At 45.0% G+C, this 19,640-nt stretch overlaps 1 protein-coding gene across 2 annotated transcripts in view; it reads left to right on the top strand.

Moving 5' to 3' along the window:
- The first annotated feature begins 621 nt into the window (after window positions 1-621).
- Window positions 622-19,640, top strand: part of MAP7D2 (MAP7 domain containing 2) — a 93,903-nt gene continuing 74,884 nt past the window's right edge. For both annotated transcript variants that reach the window (XM_068962635.1, XM_068962636.1), the window contains exon 1: window positions 622-679. In XM_068962635.1, the coding sequence (XP_068818736.1) occupies window positions 628-679 (52 nt within the window). In that variant the 5' untranslated portion in view covers window positions 622-627. The remainder of the gene's footprint in view (window positions 680-19,640) is intronic.

Here is a 19,640-nt window from a genome sequence, read left to right on the forward strand (position 1 = left end):
GCCGTGTAAGGATTTGAATGCATGGGTGTGTGAGAACGTGTGCATGCTGGGTGGGCAGGTGTGTGTGCACTGTGTTTGCAAGCTGAGTGAGGATGCGAGTGCATGCTGCGAGAAAAACTGCATTCCCTGTGTATGACACTGAGTGTATTCACTGTGTGATGATGTGTGTTTACACTGGGATGTGTACGCTGCCTGCTGTGTGTAAGCACTGTATGGGGAACGGTGTCCATGCAGTGTGTTCTTTCGCGCTGTGAAGACCACTGTACACCTCCAACGTGCACGCGGTGTGTGGGAGCTCTGTGAAAACTAGTGTGCACATTGCATGTGCACGCCGTGTAGGCGTGATGCGTGAGAGTGGGTGTGCATATTGCTAAGTGCATGAAGTACGCGCCTGCTGCGTGGGGACCCGTGTGCACCTCGCGTGTGGACGCGGTACGCATGCGCAGCTTGAGAACCGGTGCGCACATCGCACGTGCACGTCGTTGAAGGGACGCGCGCGGGTTCCACAGCGCGGCGGCAGGGGCAGTGCGCCTGTGCAGCCCTGGCATCCCGATGGAGCACGGTGTCGGCTGCGCGGCGACAGCCGGGACGGAGGGGGCTACGCGGGCCCCTCCGCTTCCTGGGAAGATGGCCGAACCGGGCGCGGTGAGGACCTCACCGCCCAACCACCGGCCTTCAGGTAGGGGACTCTCGGGCTGAGGCGGGCGCGTGGGCGCCTCAGGCCCCTGAGGGGGGCGGGGCGGGCCGCGCCGGGGATGGGAGGCGGGGCACGGAGCCGGGCTAACATCCTCTCCTCTGCCCGCAGTCGTCTAGGCGCGGGGTCCCAGGGCCGCGCCCCTCACGGCGCCGGTGACAGGGGACACTCCCTCTCGGGCGACCTGAGTGAGTGGGTGCCATTGGGGGGTGGCTCAGGGCGGGTGGCAGGTGTGCTTGGTGTGAGGGGTGGAGGCAGAGACCATGCTTGATGCCCTAGGGGCCCCGAGCGTCTGGCCCGGTCTCCCGGAGCAGCCGGCATGGGGGGGCACCGGGGGTGGCCGAGCCGGCGCCGGGGGTCGCCGGGGCCTGCGCGCCCGCCCACTCTGCGTCTCGGGCGTCGAGCGCGAGCGGCAGCCCAGCTCTGCGCTTCGCGGCGTCCCCGGGGGGCCGAACCCGCGCGTCACCCGCTGGCGGAGCGGCCAGGTGCGAGCCCCTAGCCGGGTTCCCCTGCCGCCAGCTCGTGCCAACAGAGGCCGCGGGTACACTGCTCCGGGGTCTGGCGGGGCCGCGCGGCGGATGAGCCCCCGGCCCTCGGGGCCTGGGAGCTGAGGAGGCACGGTCCCCGTTCTGGCTGCCCACAAACGAGCGAAGCGGGCAGAGATTTTGAGGACATTTGACGGAATTGTCAATAAGCTAGTCTCGCGTCTTTTAACGTTCTGTAAAGTGGTTGCAGGTAGTGCGGGGGTGTAAGCAACGTGGAAACCGATTTCGTGTTTTTCCTGACAACACCTTTTTTTTTTTAAGTTAATAGGAGCTATTTTTAAGACGTGTTTTTACCGCAGTATAGCATGCTTCCCACAAAAACGCACAGATCTTAAGTAGAGGATTTGGAGATTTATCACATCGTGAAGGTCTGCGTATTTTATGTAAGGTATACCAAGGAAGGGAAGGAAATCAAGGGAAATGTTCTTGAATCACTTAAAACAAGATTTTCATGGGGGAAGTGGTATTTTTTTATTGGGCCTTCATTTGTATCATTTAGAAAAGGAGGGGGTGGCTTAAATCTTTCCCGGTTTGCGTTTTTCATCATGCATATTTTGAAAAGCAGAATTTAACAATTATCACAGGATTATGATATAAATACTACAAACATGTACTTCTGTTTTCGTCTTTTTTGCTTGAGAAACTCGGTCGCATCTGCTAGGGAAGAACCCAAAACCTACCCATCCGTTAGAACCAGATTGGGGGAGGGGAACCTAATAGAATAAAACATTGGAAAAGGAAGGTTGTTAAAATTCACCTTTTAATTCGGTCGAGAGTTTAAATAAGTAGGTAGTTTTGATGTTGTAGAGTCAAGGTGGAGCTGTATGGTTGGGCCTGAAATTCATCTGTGGTATTTTATTTTATTTGAAGGCACTTAATAAGAGAAATCCCATGGACAGAGGAGCCTGACGGGCTACAGTCCATGGGGTCGCAAAGAGTCGGACACGACCTCGCGACGAAACAACAACCACAAATAAGGGTGCCATTCTTATTAAGTTCTAGTTGAAAACTTTTATTGTAAAAAATAGCTTAAAGCTATATTCCTTCATTTGACATCGGAAATACGGAAAGACATGTTCTGTGAAGGTTTAAAATATTTCAGGGACTTCCCAGGCGGTCCAGAGGGTAAGACTCCTCCCTTCCATTGCAGAGGGGAGGAGTTTGATCCCCGGTCAGGGACCTAAGATCCTGCAAGCCACCCGGTGCGGTCCCAAACAAAAGATTTTTTAAAAGATAAAATATTTAATAAACTTCCATGTACATTAGGGTTGGTGTGGAAAAATTGAAGTATTCAATTTAGGTGTCAGGTAGTACAAGGGTTTGCTCTTTTAAAGCAGGTTTTGTGAGGCTAGGTACTTTGAAAAATAATGTCATCCTCAGAGAAGTCTTGATGATAAAACCTCATGGTTTTATGATTATCCATCCTCATAGTGATTATTCTTGGCCATCCAAGGCTTTATCATTTGGGACCTGTTCCTGATGAGATTCAACCTGCATTTCTTGAGGGTCAACCATTGTTCCTAAGTTTGTGCTGAGTGCTTTGAGGGCCAGAAAAGACAAGTTCCGGAGAGGTTTAGGCTCTCAGACAATTTCATAGTGGGGGGATATGGGCCGGCAAGTGGTTTTCCTGAGAGCTGGTGTAGAAGGTCTCATGGGAATACCTTTCTGGTTGTTTCCTCTAGCAACAGGTTCTTCTGATATTGAAATCCTGTGCAGTTTTCCCTATTATCCCCCAGTAATGCTTTCTTTCTTTCCCTTTACCTACACCCCAGGATGGAAATGACCAGAGTACTGTTCTCTTTAGTGCTTTTGTTATGTGCATGGTATAAGGAATGAGGTGCAAGCACCTGTTGCTTGAGTCTGCTTAAGTGCCTTTAGAAGGCAGGGAGAGGCAGCAGACTGCACCCGAGTCTGTCAGACTGCCTTGGTGTCACACAGGTCCTCTGCTCCCCTCAGTCTGAAATGCGCCCTTCTCCACTTTTCCCATAGGCCCCTCTCAGTCTGAATTAAGGAACTTCGTCTTTTTTGTGCCTGTAGCACCTGCAGGAAAGCACTCTTCTTATTCCGCCCATGTGATGACATCAACCTTCCAGCTCCTCTCGGCAGCTGTTCGTTGGGTGCCCACTGTGAACAGAGCCCTGACTGCCTGGGTGTGAATGCCACATCTCCTCTTCCTGCTTTCTTACCTGCAGAGACATTGTTGAGCTTCAGTTTTCTCACCTTTAAAATGGGTGTAAGAACACCATGGTGGAGGGAAGGAATAGAAGCACTGCTTTGAAGATGAAGGAATTAGTAGCTGTAAAGCAGTGCTTGACACAGTAAATGCTCGAGCTGGTCATTCAGTGTCCCTTCTATTAAATGATCAGCTTGAGAGTAAGGCCTGGGTCCAGGTTACAGGTGCCTCTCACAGTGCCACCTGATGCAGAGAGTGGCTGGATATCATCCTACTCATCCTCAAAGTTTTTGCACACAGTAGGTCTGTAACTGATGTTCGACAATTGCATTATGCTGGGAGCAGCTCCACTGGGTTGAGTAAATACTCGAGAGTTGGTTTAAAGGAGTGTGTCGGTGGAGAAGATTGAAATAGTGGGATTACAGAACATGTTGAACTTTACAGTGCTTTCTGCAGGTAAATACTGTTTCCTAAGTTGAATTCATTTGCCCATGGTTCCCTGGTCGGGAGGGAATTGCTTTGAGGTGAGAGTCCCTTGGGCAGCAAGGAGATCCAACCAGTCCATACTAAAGGAAATTAGTCCTGAATATTCATTGGAAGGACTGATGTTGAAGCTGAGGCTCCAATACTTTGGCCACCTGATGCGAAGAACTGACTCACTAGAAAAGACCCCGAGGCTAGGAAAGATTGAAGGCAGGGGGAGAAGGGGATGACAGAGGATGAGATGGTTGGTTGGCATCACTGACTCAATGGACGAGTTTGAGTAAGCTCCGGGAGTTGGTGATGGACAGGGAAGCCTGGTGTGCTGCAGTCCATGGGGTTGCAAAGAGTTGGACACGACTGAGCGACTGAACTGAGATGAAGTTCCCTGCTCACCTCCCACCCAGATTAGGCGAATGAAAGGGTGCATAGGAAGTTCAGGAGAGACTCCCCTGGGGACCACAGTAGGGTGGGACCAAGCTGGAAAGGTTGAGAGTCCGGCCGCAAGAAATTCAGAGTTCTTCATCCTCTCTCAAAGTTGCATTTGAAACTTTTTTTTTAATTGTCCAGCCACGCAGCTGTGGGATCTTAGTTCCCCGGCCAAGGATTGAACCCCTCGGTAATGAAATTGCAGAGCCCTAACCACTGGACCCACAGGGAATTCCCTACAACCATTCTTGACCACTCTAATACTAAAATTGTTTGAACCTAAGAGGAACGAGTTGAGCTTGTGCATGTGTTCTAACATCATGAGTCCCTTTGGCCTTGAGAAAGACATTCCCACTCCCCTAGGTCAGGAGACAGAGAGACAAAGTTGCATTTGGTCTGGGGCTTCTGTTCTGGCTTTGTTGAATGATGGCACTGATGGACTTGGACTTGGCAGAACCTTCAGGGCAAACTCCTGGAAGCCTGTCTGACTATAAACTGTTTATTTTTTGATGTCCTGAGCCTGGTGACACAACTGGTCAAAGTCTGTCATTTCTGTCTCTAACCCTCTTTCCTCTCCAAAATTAAAGGATGTTTTCCTTTCATTCAGATGCCCCATCTTCTGAAGTGGTTCATTTTTTGAAAGAACATTTTATATTCCTTTTGAAAATTTATTTATTTTTAATTGAAGGATAATTCCATTACAGTATTGTGTTCATTTCTCCCATATATCAACATGAATCAGCCATAGGTATACATATGTCTCCTCCCTCTGGAACCTCCCTCCCACCCCTCTAGGTTGTCACAGAGTACCAAGGTGAGCTCCCTACACCATACGGCAAATTCCCATTGGCTATCTATTTTATGTATGTTAATATATATGTTTCCATGCTACTCTCTCAATTCGTCCCACCCTCTCCTTCCCCCACTGTACTACAAGTCTGTTCACTATGTCTGCATCTCCATTGCTGCCCATATAGGTTCATCAGTACCATCTTTCTAGATTCCATATATATGCATTAATATACAATATTTGTTTTCCTTTTTATGATGCCACTCTGTATAACAGGCTCTAGGTTCATCCAGCTCATTAGAACTGACTCAAATGCATTCTTTTTTTATGGCTGAGTAATATTCCATCGTGTATCTGTACCACAGCTTCTTTATCCATTCATCTGTTGACGGACATCTAGGTTGCTTCCATGTCCCGGCTATTGTAAATAGTGCTGTAATGAACGTTGGAGTACATGTGTCTTTTTCAGTTATGGTTTCCTCAGAGGATATGTCCAATAATAGGATTGTTGGGTCATATGGTAGTTTTGGGCTTCCCTGGTAGCTCAGCTGGTAAAGAATCCATTCCTAGTTTTTCTAAAGACTCTCCATACTGTTCTCCACAGTGACATTTTGCCTTCTGTATTAGCTGTACTAATTGACTTACACAACAGAAAGATTTTCAGGGCTGAATCAGGTAGATGAGAGATGGGGTTTTCTGGTGGATGCTGGTCAGTAGTCTGGTGGGCTTTGTTGGGAGGATTTAATAGGATAGAACTCATAATGTGCTCAGCATAGTCAGCACTCACAGGGCAGGTGGTATGATTTGGCAGCTGTGGTTTTGCAGCTGTGCTTCAAGAGCAGGGAACCACAAGTTGCCAATTTTCTTATGGCCCAGACTTGAAGGTCCTAGAATGTCCTTTCTGCTGCATTTGGTGGTCAAAGCAAGTCACAGAGCCAGCCCAGATTCAAGGGGAGGGGAAATATACTCCACCTCTTGAGGTGATGTGGTAAGCACCTACTGGAAGAGGAGGAATCTCCCTTTCTAGAGGTTCTCTACTGTTACAGGTGAGTACCTTGAAATTGAGATGTTAAGTAAGGGAATTCCTTGACTTGGTGCATTCACTGCCGGGGCCTGGGTTTGATCCCTAGTCATGGAACTAAGATCCTGCAAGCCACGATGCTCAGCAAAAAAAAAAAAAAGAGAGAGAGAGATTTAAATAAGTTGGTCAAAGTCACACATTAAGTGGCAAGCCAGGGCTCAAACCCAAGTGTGTTTGACTCTAGAGTTAAGTATTTTTAATCTCCATGCCTCTGTTCTATTCCAGATAGATTATAACAAACTCCTTTTATGCATGGGCCGTGCCTCCCACATTTTCTGTACCCTACTCAAGATGTAGCTTAGTACTGTTGATACACATTTTATGAAGATTTTATGTGCCTTTTTTATAGTACACAGTTACTTTTCTGTATAAAGTTGATGACCTTCATTTCTTAGAACTACAGCAAAAATTGTATCAACAAAAATGCTTAGAGGGAGAGAAGTTTCATTTAACAGAATCTCTTGTTTGCCAGATTCCAGGATATCAATGGGTATCAGATTGCTTTGTCAAATAGCTACAAATGTTTCTAAATATGTGCTCTCAATTTATATCATTACTGTGTACAATAATGAACCATAAGGACTCTGGCATCTGTCCACAGGCCATACACTGAGTACTTTTGCCCTGGACTAGCATTTCCCACGGAGAAGGCAATGGCACCCCACTCCAGTACTCTTGCCTGGAAAATCCCGTGGACGGAGGAGCCTGGTGGGCTGCCGTTCATGGGGGTGCACAGAGTAGGACATGACTGAAGCGACTTAGCAGCAGCAGCAGCATTTCCCAAAGGATGTGATACACAAGATGATTTAGATTACATGTGGACAAACTTATTTTCTCAGTTTTAGATTAATAGTCCTGTGGATTCTTTCCTTGTGTTGTAAAAGTACAACTAATACATCAAACTAATTTCATGAATATTTTCAGCATGAAGTAAAATATGAAAAAAATATTCAATTTAAAGAACAATTTAAAGAAAACTACTGAGTATAGGTTGGTGCTAGCTAATACAAATAGAATGCTAGCGTTAACTATTTAACTCCGTATATCCAAAATATTGTCATTTCAACATGTAATTAATATAAAGAATTATTAATGAAATATCTCACATTTTGTCCTTTGCACCAAGTGTTCCAAAACCAGTGGAAAACTTGACACTTTCAGCTCATCTCTACATGGACTAGTGAACAGTTCAGGTGCTCAGTAGTCACTGTGGCTAGTGGCTCACATATTGGACATGGTGACCTAAAACATTTCCCTCATGGCATAAAGTTGTGTTGATCACATAGGGCACCATGGCATTGAGTGTTGCATGAAGAACAGGATGTATGCTGCAGTATTCCACCTATCATAGCTCTCTTGTGTGGAAATGAAAAGATGTTTTGATAAAACGGCCTCCCCTGCAATAAGGCAAAACCTGCCTGGACCCTCAGGCTCCCAAGGGGAGAGACTGCTTTTGCTTTCCCTGATGTGGGCAGGTGCCAAGGTCCTGATATGGATTACTGTCTTGGATTATTCACAACGTGTGGAAAGGGAGTAGGCTTGGCTTCCTGGTAAATGTTGGGCTGTTATCATGGAAAAGCATGCTATAGTAGTGATGGAACAGTGGGAGGAGAGCGGTATTAGCCAGCACGCACACTCCACATTCAGTGTCAGGTCCAGTGGCGAAGCCCCTCTTCAGGGTGGTCTCTGTGAGGCCAGGTCTGGCCGTTCCCCCCAAGGCTAGCACTGTGCCTTCCTAGCTCCTGTTCAGCCCACTCCAGTACCCTTGCCTGGAAAATCCCATGGACGGAGGAGCCTGGTAGGTTGCAGTCCATAGAGTCGTTGAGGGTTGGACACGACTGAGCGACTTCACTTTCACTTTTCACGTTCATGCATTGGAGAAGGAAATGGCAACCCACTCCAGTGTTCTTGCCTGAAGAATCCCAGGGACGGGGGAGCCTGGTGGGCTGCCGTCTATGGGGTCACACAGAGTTGGACACGACTGAAGTGACTTAGCAGCAGCAGCAGCAGCTCCTGTTCACAGAAGCCACTCTCTGATTATGATCACCAAGTTCTGGTTGACTGACAGGACACACCCCCTAACTGGAGACCACGTAATTGAACAGTTTCAGGGAATGCAGGGGCCAAGCCACCTCCAGTATCCTAGGTCTGATGATGTGGTGAAGCTGGCACTAGCTCTAGGGGAACTCACTGGGCAGGGCCAGGCAACCACACTCACTTTCAGGACCTGCAGAAGTCCCTGCCCAGACCAATTTGTCCCCATCCTGTGCAATTGATCTGTCTTTGCCTTTGGTACCAAGTTAACTGTGGGTTTGGCAGGTCAGCCAGTGTGCAACACCAACTTCTATGGTAGATCTATTAAATGCACTTTCTTCTTATCCCTGCCCTTGTTTTTCTCTTTCTCTCCCACTTTTCATATGTATTTTTGCTATATTTTGTATAAGCAGAAGGAAGGAGAGAGAGGAGGACATAAAGGAATACCTGAAATTAATAAATAGCAGGAAATGCCCCTATAGCTTGAATTTTTCACCAGACACCAAAAGTCCTTTATTAAGTAGTACTATGTGTCTTTGTTTCAAAACAGCACTTTAATATGTACCCATAACTGGAAATAACCATCTGAATCATAAACTGGGTGAAACAGGATTCTCCTGCTGTGCTTATTTTTAAAAACACCTCCCACTACACACACACACACACACACACACACACACACACACACATACATACATACGCATACAAGATTGCACTATGTTCTCTTCCCTTAGCACCTAGGCCTGTGCTTTCAGCATTCCGCTGACTAGAGAGGCAAATGTCCTTGTGCAGGGGGTGTCTCCTCTTATGAGAGTGTGCACTTCTCTGCCTAGTTAACTGTGTGTGTTTGGTTCTCTTGAGCACCAGTCAGGGGTGACAATTTGTGGTGAAATACTATGACAGCCTTCAGTGGAAGCTTTCTTTGCACATGGGTAATTTTTGCTCATGTAGATATCTGTTATAAACAAAACTTTGTTCATTTTCTTTAGTTAGGTAACCAATATTGTTGAAGTAGATTTAGTTATATCCTCAGACAAAAAGCCCTCTTTAAAATATTTCTGATTCTAATTGCAGTTTTCTTACTGCGAAACATGTTCCTGCTCTTTTTTCCCCCCTCCTAAGTTCAATTCAGTTCAACCGCTCAGTCGTGTCCGACTCTGCGACCCCATGAATCACAGCACGCCATGCCTCCCTGTCCATCAACATCTCCCAGAGTTCACTCAAACTCACGTCCATCGAGTCAGTGATGCCATCCAGCCATCTCATCCTCTGTCATCCCCTTCTCCTCCTGCCCCCAATCCCTCCCAGCATCAGTCTTTTCCAGTGAGTCAACTCTTTGCATGAGGTGGCCAAAGTACTGGAGTTTCAGCTTTAGCATCATTCCTTCCAAAGAACACCCAGGGCTGATCTTTAGAATGGACTGGTTGGATCTCCTTGCAGTCCAAGGGACTCTCAAGAGTCTTCTCCAGCACCACAGTTCAAAAGCATCAATTCTTCGGCGCTCAGCTTTCTTCACAGTCCAATTCTCGCATCCAAACATGACCACTGGAAAAACCATAGCCTTGACTAGACGGACCTTTGTTGACAAAGTAATGTCTCTGCTTTTTAATATGTTGTCTAGGTTGGTCATAACTTTCCTTCCAAGGAGGAAGCGTCTTTTAATTTCATGGCTGCAGTCACCATCTGCAGTGATTTTGGAGCCCCCAAAAATAAAGTCTGACACTATTTCCACTGTTTCCCCATCTATTTCCCATGAAGTAACGGGACTAGATGCCATAATCTTCGTTTTCTGAATGTTGAGCTTTAAGCCAACTTTGTCACTCTCCACTTTCACTTTCATCAAGAGACTTTTTAGTTCCTCTTCACTTTCTGCCATAAGGGTGGTGTCATCTGCATATCTGAGGTTATTGATATTTCTCCCGGCAATCTTGATTCCAGCTTGTGCTTCTTCCAGCCCAGCATTTCTCATGATGTACTCTGCATATAACTTAAATAAGCAGGGTGACAATATACAGCCTTGACGCACTCCTTTTCCTATTTGGAACCAGTCTGTTGTTCCATGTCCAGTTCTAACTGTTGCTTCCTGACCTGCATATAGGTTTCTCAAGAGGCAATTTCCACTTCACTTGATTTTGTTTTCAGCAGTCAAGAATTATTTCTAAAGAATAATTGCTTCTTATTAATGGTCTATTAATTTCTGCATATAGAGGAGGGCATGGCAACCCACTCCAGTTTTCTTGCCTGGAAAATCCCATGGACAGAGGAGCCTGGCGGGCTACAGTCCATTCAGTCACAGAGAGTCGGACAGACATGATTGAGCGACTAAGCACAATTTCTGTGTATCCTTAATCTTCTGGGGCGAGAGTAACTCTCTTTACAGCAAAACAGTCAAGGGAGTGAAATGAACTGTTTCACTCTACCCTGATCAGCTTCTATTTCTTTTTTTCCCCCTCAGCTTCCATTTCTCTTACTTTTCTTTTACTTTCTCTCAGTTTTGACTGAGAGACCCAAGAAGACCCAGTGCCTTTCTACTAAAGAGTGTTGAATGTCTTGTGTGGTACATAATTTTACCTTTATTAGCTAAAAATAAAAAGGATTCTTGCCCTCTTTTTAAAGGTGTATAAAGATGCCCTGTAGTGGTGCGTAAAGATTTCAGAGTGACTGTCTCTTATGATCAGGCCAATTCAAGCAGGAGATGTTATACACAGTGCTGTCCAGTAGAGCTTTCTGTTCTCCGTGTGTTCCAAATGGTAGCCACTTGCCACTTGTGGCTATTGAGCAATGAGGAACTGACTTTTTGTTTGTATCTGATTTAAAATAATTTTAATAGCCATATGTGGTAACAGCTTCTGAATTGGACTCTGCAGTTAACTAGATGTTTACTGACCTTGCCAGGTTAGATCAGAAATGAGGAGTGTGTTTTGGGCTCAAAAAGTTCCTTCAAACTCATCTATTCTTTTTTTCTTTAATTTAATTTTTATTTTATTTTGGAGTATGGTTAATTTAGTTTCAGGTGTACAGCAAAGTGATTCAGTTATACCTATACATATATCCATTCTTTTTCAGATTCTTTTCCCATATAGATTATTGCAGAATATTGAATAGAGTTCCGTGTGCTATACAGTAGATCCTTGCTGATTATCTATTTTATATATAGTAGCTTTATATATAGTATGTTAATGCCAAACTCCTAATTTGTCCCATCTATTACTTGTTTCTTCTCTACAAGCTCTGGTATTTAGTACTTGTTATTCAGGTCCTCTCAGATGTGCACAGGCCACCAAGGTCAGAACTGGCATCTAGCTCTTGTGGTTCCCATCTTGTCTGCAGTGCCATGATAGATCTGCCAGACGAGACTTATTTCTGGCTCCTGGGGGCCCTGGGATGCCCTCTTTGTCCCTGCTTCAGTTTTGGTTACACACTTTGGTTGGAGGAGAAGCCAGATTGACTTAAAAGGCATCATCAGATCATGAGATGAAATATTGAGCTTTGCAGCATATGGATGGGCTGTGGGGAAAACTTTTCCAGGGGGATGTTGGCAGGGACTGAGATCACAGGAGAAGCCCATAGTGGAAGGTGAGGGTGGCGAGGGGAGCCATGAGCAGTGCGGCTGAAGGAATCGGTTCTCCCTTCTCTAGGATGTGCTCACTGAATTAGGCGAGCCTCAGCTCTCTTGTCCAGCTTGCTCCTCACAACTGTGGCCTCATGTGCTGGCCTGGGAGAAGAACTTGGTCACTTGTGAGTGCACTGGTGCTTTAGGTCATCTGACTAATGCTTTCCAACCCTGACATGCTGTGGTCCTCCACTGCCAGCCCAGAAGGCTGGGGAAAAGGTAGTCTGATCTTGCCCACTCTGATTAGCAGGATCACCAGCCATGTCGGCTTATTAACCAGCAGACTTACCAGACTTCCCTTCTCCTTCTCCTATTACAACCAAGGCAGGGGGTTCTGTGTCCATCTCTCATGACCCCATCCCCACTGCCAATGCCTAGGTCAGACCCTGTCATTTAGGGCACATCCATTATCACAGGAACCTCAGGGGTCTCTGTCTGCGTCACCCTCCTGCCATGGATCCATCGTGTTGCACTCTTGTGTGACCTTCTCTGACATCAGCCTAACCTAAGCACAGTCTAAACTTCTGCTGGGGTTTCCCAGGTTGGTTGTGTTGGAACAGGGCTCCTGCTTACCCCTCCAGCATCCATCTCTGGTCAGTGATCACCCCCAGCTGGTTGTCTCCAGCACTCTCTGCACCCACATGTGCCTCACTGCCCATGCTCATGCTTGGCTCATGTCTCACCTCTTCCCTGAAGCCTTTCCCGATCACACACACTTTGGGTGGGTTTTTCTTTTCTCTTCCATTTCCGTTATGGTGTTGATAACACTAATTCAGGTAAATAAGATCACGTGGAAATAAACTTGGGGTTGGCATTTGGAAAGTAAAGTACACAGATCTTAAGCACACAGTCTGATGAATATTTATATGTACATCCCTAACCAACACCCAGATCAAGAAACTAAATATTTCGAGTACCCAGATGGCTCCCCTGGGCCTCCTTCTAGACAGAACTCCCTAAAGGTGGCCATTGTTCTCAACTCTTTTCACTATAGGTTAGTTTTACTTGTTTTTGAGGTTTATAGAAATAGATTCTTATAGTATGTACATTAATATTGCAGCAAAATATACATCACATAAAATTTATCATTTTAGCCATTTTTAATGTACAGTTAAGTAGCAGCAAGTACATTCACATTATTGTACAACCATCACCACCATCCATCTCCAGAACTTCTTAATTGAGTATATAGTTTTTGTGTGTGTGTTTTTTTTCCTTTCAGAATTATGTCTGTAAGATTCACCCATGATGTTGCAGATATCAGTGGTTCATTTCTTTTTATTTCTGGGTAATATTAGATTATCTGACTATACATACTACAGTTTGTCTTATCCATTCTCTTGCTGATAGGCAGTTATTTCCAGTTTTCTATTGTGAATAAAACTGCTATGAGCATGCTTGCACATATCTCTTGGTGCCCACACACATGTGTTTCTGTTGTGTGCATACCTAGGAGTTGAATTACTGGGTCAAGAAGGTAAGCATATGTTCAGCTTTTGCTGATAGTGCCAAACTGTTTTCCAAACAGTTGGAAGTAGTTCCCTATTGCTGTTATAACCGGTTACCACAAATTTAGTGGCTTATAGCAATGTGGATTTATTATCTTCTAATTCTGGACATCAGAAGTGCTAAAGTCCAGGTGTCAGCAGAGTCTTTCTGGAGCTCTGAGGGGAGAAGCCGTCACCTTGCCCTCTCCAGCTGCTGGCGGCTGCCCGCACCCCTCGGGCCGCGCCCCACCCCACATCGTCAGGGCCAGTAGCGCAGCCTCTTCCAGTCACCTCTTCTCTCCAGTTTCTGCTGCCCTTGTGACGTGTCCTCTCTCCCACTCTAGCTTTCTTGCCTCCCTGTAGCTACATGGGGCCCAGCTGGAAAATCCTGCAGTCTCCCCATCTCCAGACCCTTACCTTAATCGCATCTGCAGAGGCCTTTTTGTCACAGAGGGTGACATTTTCATGGGTCCAGGGCTTGGAACGTGGGCTTCTCTAGGGGGCTGTGATTCTGCCTGCCATTCTGTATCCCCACCGGGAGGGCATGAGAGCCCCAGTTCTTGTCCGTCTTTGTCAGTGCGTGCTCTTGCCGGTCTTTTTCACTGCAGTCATTTGAAGCGGACGTTGGGGCACATGCACAGCTGCCTCCCCCAGGCAGTGTGTCCTCCTTTGCTCTGATACAGATTTATTGAGCTGATCATTATTACATTATAAATATGTGTTTCCATGCCTCTGTCTTGGCCAAACTGTACACTTTTTCATGAGACAAATCTCAAGAGTAGCCAGTACAATAAGTGCTCCTTGGAGAGTAAGAAATTACTAAGGGAAGTTTTCAGCAGAGAACTGAGCAAAGCTAAAGGTGTAGATGAGCGCCTATGCTTACAATCCCGTCTCTGGCTCAAGGTGGGTTTTCTCCCAAACAAAAATAGGACCAGAGCAGAGAGCATTGTTTCTAACTTCTGCACACTCTTCTCTCCCAAGGTAGTTAATCTATAAGTGAGCAGTGCCCTAGAAGGGGATATGGGCCTCAACTCCTGAGGGCGTTGGTTGGAAATGATTTCAGCGTGCATGTAAATGAGAGAGGGCTGTGCAGTTCCACAGGCCGCCTTATGGGGAGGCTGAACCTGGACCTTGCACAGAGGCTTGGGTTTTCCTTCTCCCTGGACTCGGCTCGTGTAGCAGCACGCTGCAGCTTCTCGCCTGGAGGAAGACCTTTCAAGGTAAGCCGGGTGTCCCTGATCCCAGGGAATGTCGCATGTGTAGACTGAAACCTGCCGTGGAAGCTTCAGGCTGGGATTGCTGAGGATGGCGGAGGCAGAGTGGAAGTGATTTTGCGATGCCCCTGGACATGGCAGGCTGGGAGCAGCAGTCCTGGGGCTGGCGAGGCTGGTCTAGAAGGTGGGACAAGTGTGAGACAAAGGCAGGCAGGGTTGTGGCTCCTTCGGGAGCATCTGGACATGAGGGGCCACTTCCTATGCTTGTTCGCGATGCTCTCCTTGGCCGGGCATGCACCTGGCTCCAGGAAGGTGCTCAGGTTTCAAGGCCTCTGGCTTCTGTTTCCAGGTGCTGGGGTGTTTGCAGCGGGCCTGGCTGCCGTGACTTTGACCATCAGGTGTGGCTTGTGCATGAGGGGCTTGCCGGCCGCGTGGCAGAGGACTTTCCCAGCCCTTGTGGGAAAACCTGTGTCACTGATTGAGCCTCGGCTGGTCAGCACTCAGATCCTGAGGGAGTCGGTCTTCTGAGAAAACTACTATCTCAGGGTAGACGCTCCTGGGACAGGCTGAGCAGGACTGGTGCTGGGAACCCCCTGGCCTTTCACTGCTCTGCCTGCTGTATTCAAATTGCGGAGAAACTCAGGTGCCTGCATTCCTGCTAAGCCCTGTCTCTCTAGGACTTAGACCCTGCTCCCTCTTTGTTCCTTGTCATCCTGGACCAAGGAGGCTGAGAGCCCAATCGCTTGGAGTCCCCTCCTCAGAATCCAGATCAGGGCACCTGCAGAGACAACACCTTGAGAACATTATGATAAGTGAAATAAGCCAGTTACAGAAAGACAAATACTACATGTTTCCACCTCATGAGGGTACCCAGAAGAGTCGAATTCATAGCATCAAAGAAGGTAATAGTGGTTGCCAGGGGCTGGGGGGAAATGGAGAGTTACTCATCAGTGGGTATAAAGTTTCAGTTAAATAAAATTAATAAGTTCTAGAGATCTGCTGTTCAACCGTATAGTACACATTGAGCTTTTTAAAGAGTGTATCATGTTAAGTATTCCTACCACAATAAAATTTTTAAAAATTTTTGATGAGTTTATCACTTACCTTCTCCTGATCAAGTACTAGTGTGGCCACTAACTTGCTGTGGGGCCATGGGTTAGTTTCACGGTCTCTTCCAGACACAACTTCTTATGAATATAGTAGCAAATTCCTCACAGAGTTGACAGGAGGATTATATGAGGTAATGAGGCAAAGTGCTTAGTGTGGTGTCTTGCATGTAGCTATGCTCCTTGAGGTCACGGACATCATTGTCATCATCTATGCATTGAGTACAACATGTCTATAAACATAAAAATTATATGTTTGTATATAATGTATGTTGTATATTATGCAATGTATATATATTGTGTATATATATACACACAATATATATATGTTGTATACAATGTGTATATATATGTTGTACAATGCATATATATAATATATATATGTTGTATATATACATTGTCTACAATGTATATATATAGTGTATATATATATGTTGTATATAATATATTGATAATGCTAAATACTGGTATTGCCTTTCAAGGACCTAGTGACCTACTGAGCTGTGCTTTCTCTAATTTACTTATAATCCAAGTTTAGCACTGAAAACTACTAGAACACTTTCTAACACCATACACAAAAATAAACTCAAAATGGATTAAAGATCTAAACGTAAAATCAGGAACTATAAAACTCTTAGAGGAGAACATAGGCAAAACACTCTCCAACATAAATCACAGCAGGATCCTCTATGACCCACCTCCCAGAATATTGGAAATAAAAGCAAAAATAAACAAATGAGACCTAATTAAAATTAAAAGCTTCTGCACAACAAAGGAAACTATAAGCAAGTTGAAAAGACAGCCTTCAGAATGGGAGAAAATAGTAGCAAATGAAGCAGCTGACAAAGAGGTATCTTACAGTTGCAGGCTGTTTAATGGAGTGAAAAGCAGAGATATTTATCTGTGCTGTTCTGTTTTTGATTCTTCTTCCAAATGACAAGGTTAAATGTATAAGCATTAAATCTTAACTACCTAATGGGTTGAAACCTGACTAATGCAATTAAAATGTTTCAGCCTCAAATTTGTAATATAAAAAGGGTGTTTGCTCTCTGAAGTCCTTTTTGTAGCACCTTATTACCTTGAAGCAGATATCAAGTATGAATTCTTAGATGTGAAGGCCCTGATTTTTTAGTTGGTTTTTATTGTAGTAAAATATACGTAACATAAACTTTGGCATTTTAACCATTTTAAGTGTACAATTCAGTGACATTAAATGCATTCACAATATTGTATAACCATCACAATTATCTATTTCTAGAACTTTTCCATCATCTCAGGCAGAAACTCTGTATCATTAAGTAACTCCCCATTATCCCCTCCCCCATGTCCCTGGTAACTAATATTCCACTTTCTGTCTCTGTACATTTGCCTATTCTAGATACCTCCTCATATAAGTAGAGTCATACAATATTTTTCCCTTAGTGATTGGCTTATTTCACTTAGCATGATGTCTCCAAGGTTCATCCATTGTTGTATCGTGTTTCTGAATTTCATTCTTTTTAAAGGCTGAATAATATTCTGCTATATGTATAAACCACATTCTGTTTATCTATTCATCTGTCATTGGATACTTAGGTTGCTACCACCTTGTGACTGTTGTGAATAACACTGCTGTGAAATGGGTGTACAGGTATCTTTCTGAGACCCTGCTTTTATTTATTTATTTTAATATTTATTTTTATTTTTTTATTTGGCTGTGCCAGGTCTTAGTTGTGGCATGTAGGATCTTCTGTCTTTGTTGCAGCATGTGAACTCTTAGTTGCAGCATGTGAGATCTAGTTTCCCAACTAGGGATCGAACCTGGGCCTCCTGTATTGGGAGCACAGAGTCTTAGCCACTGGATCACCAGGGAAGCCCTGAGACCCTGCTTTTCATTCTTTGGGGTATATACCCAGAAGTGGAATTGCTGGGTCCTGTAGTAATTCTGTGTTTGTCTCTAATTTTTTAAACAGTTTAAAAATTATTTTGAGGTATTGTCCATATAACATAAATCTCAATCCTGTGAAGTGTATGCAGTTCAATGGTTTTTAATGTATTCACAAGGTTGTGCAATCATCTCCACTAGTCACTGATTTTTATGACCTCTGAGGAACTAGAGTGGGAGAGAGAATCTTGAAGGTGGCTTGGGTGTAAGGGAGGGCGCTTTCAGGATTAGTATGAAACTTTTAAAAAGAAGGATCTTTGTACCAGATCCTTGAAATGCCACACAGGCTTTAGGAGGAATACTCTGCCCACTATAGGGCTTTAGGGCCGAAAATCAGAAAGGCTCCCCTGCCACCTGACATATTTTCAGCTACTTATGAGGCCTTGTTTTATGGAACAGGATATTGAATAACCTCACAAATGGGTCACCCTCCTCAAGAATACTCTGAAAGCCTGGTTCTGTAGGATCAGGCAGGCTTTTATGTGGCTTTTTGCTGCTTTGTAGCACCTCCTCTGTTTGTTTTGTCAGATGTGCTTGCCTGGCTTGGAACTGGTTCTCTTCCTTCTCTGGTTCTGATCCCATATTCTGCAACTACTTTGTTTTCAAACATGAAACAGATTGTTTACCAAAAAATGCCTTATATATTTAATTTTTAGATTTTAGATTGCTCTGCTCTGAAGCAAACAATAAAACTCGTCCACTTTTTTTATAACCTACCATTCATACATACCAGGGTGCTCTGATTTTCACTGGTTCTGCTTATGTACTTGTGGTTTGTAACATTTGTTACTTTAGAGGTGGTTTTGTTGTGATTTTCTGATAGTTGGCCAGCTTTGTTTCTTTCTTTCTTTTTTGGTATACCATACAGTTTTTCCCAGGCTTCCTGGTGGCTCAGACGGTAAAGAAACCTCCTGCAATGCAGGAGACCCAGGTTCGAACCTTGGGTTAGGAAGATCCCATGGAGAAGGGAATGGCTACCCACTCCAATATTTTTGCTTGGAGAACTCCATGGACAGAGGAGCCTGGCAGGCTGCAGTCCATGGGGTCGCAGAGTTGGACACAACTAAGTAACTAACGTACGCACACACACAGAGTTTTCCCCTTCAAAGTGTACAGTTCATTGGCTTTTTAGCACATTCACAGAATTGTGCACCATCAATTCTAAGTTATTTTTATCACCTGCAAAAGAAATTCCATACCTATTGCCAGTCACTCCCTGTTTCCTCCCATCTCCCAGTCCTAGGCAACCCAGCCACTGATATACTCTCTCTACAGATTTGGGGCCAGCTTTCTTAGATCCTTGTCTACCTTTTTTTCCCTTAAATTATAGTATAAGCCACCCACTCTGCTTTCTTTCCCTGTTGCTTTCTTGTCATCTCCCTACCTCCTCCCTCCCTCTCCTTACATTAGCAGGTTAGCTGTAAATCCTCCTTAAATAGTTGTCAAAGTAAATGAGTTGGTAGATGGGGCACAACTACAGGAATTCATCTGACAGATGGATAGACAGCCATTGTTGCACCCTGGGAAGCCCTTCTAAGTCACCTGCCTTCATTCTGTTTCTGTGAGGCTGAATTTCTTTATTTTTCCCAGTTTTATTGAGAAATAATTGATATACATCACTTCATGATGGTTTGATGTACATATATGATGAAATGATTACCACAGTAGATTCAGCTAACATCCATCTTGTAATATTGTTGTTCTGTCTCAGTCGTGTCCAACTCTTTGCAACCTCATGGACTGCAGCACATCAGGCTTCCCTGTCCTTCACCATCTCCCATAGCTTGCTCAAATTCATGTCCATTGAGTCGGTGATGCCATCCAACCATCTCATCCTCTGTCGCCCCCCTCTTGCTGCCTTCAATCTTTCCCAGCATCAGGGTCTTTTCTAATGAGTCAGTTCTTTGCATCAGGTGGCCAAAGTATTGGAGCTTCAGCTTCAGCATCAGTCCTTCCAGTGAATATTCAGGGTTGATTTCCTTTAGGATTGACTGGTTGGATCTCCTTAAGTCCAAGGGACTCTCAAGAGTCTTCTCCAACACCACAGTTGAAAAGCATCAATTCTTCGGC

Source organism: Capricornis sumatraensis, chromosome X (assembly GCF_032405125.1).
Source record: "Capricornis sumatraensis isolate serow.1 chromosome X, serow.2, whole genome shotgun sequence".
Lineage (NCBI taxonomy): Eukaryota > Metazoa > Chordata > Mammalia > Artiodactyla > Bovidae > Capricornis > Capricornis sumatraensis.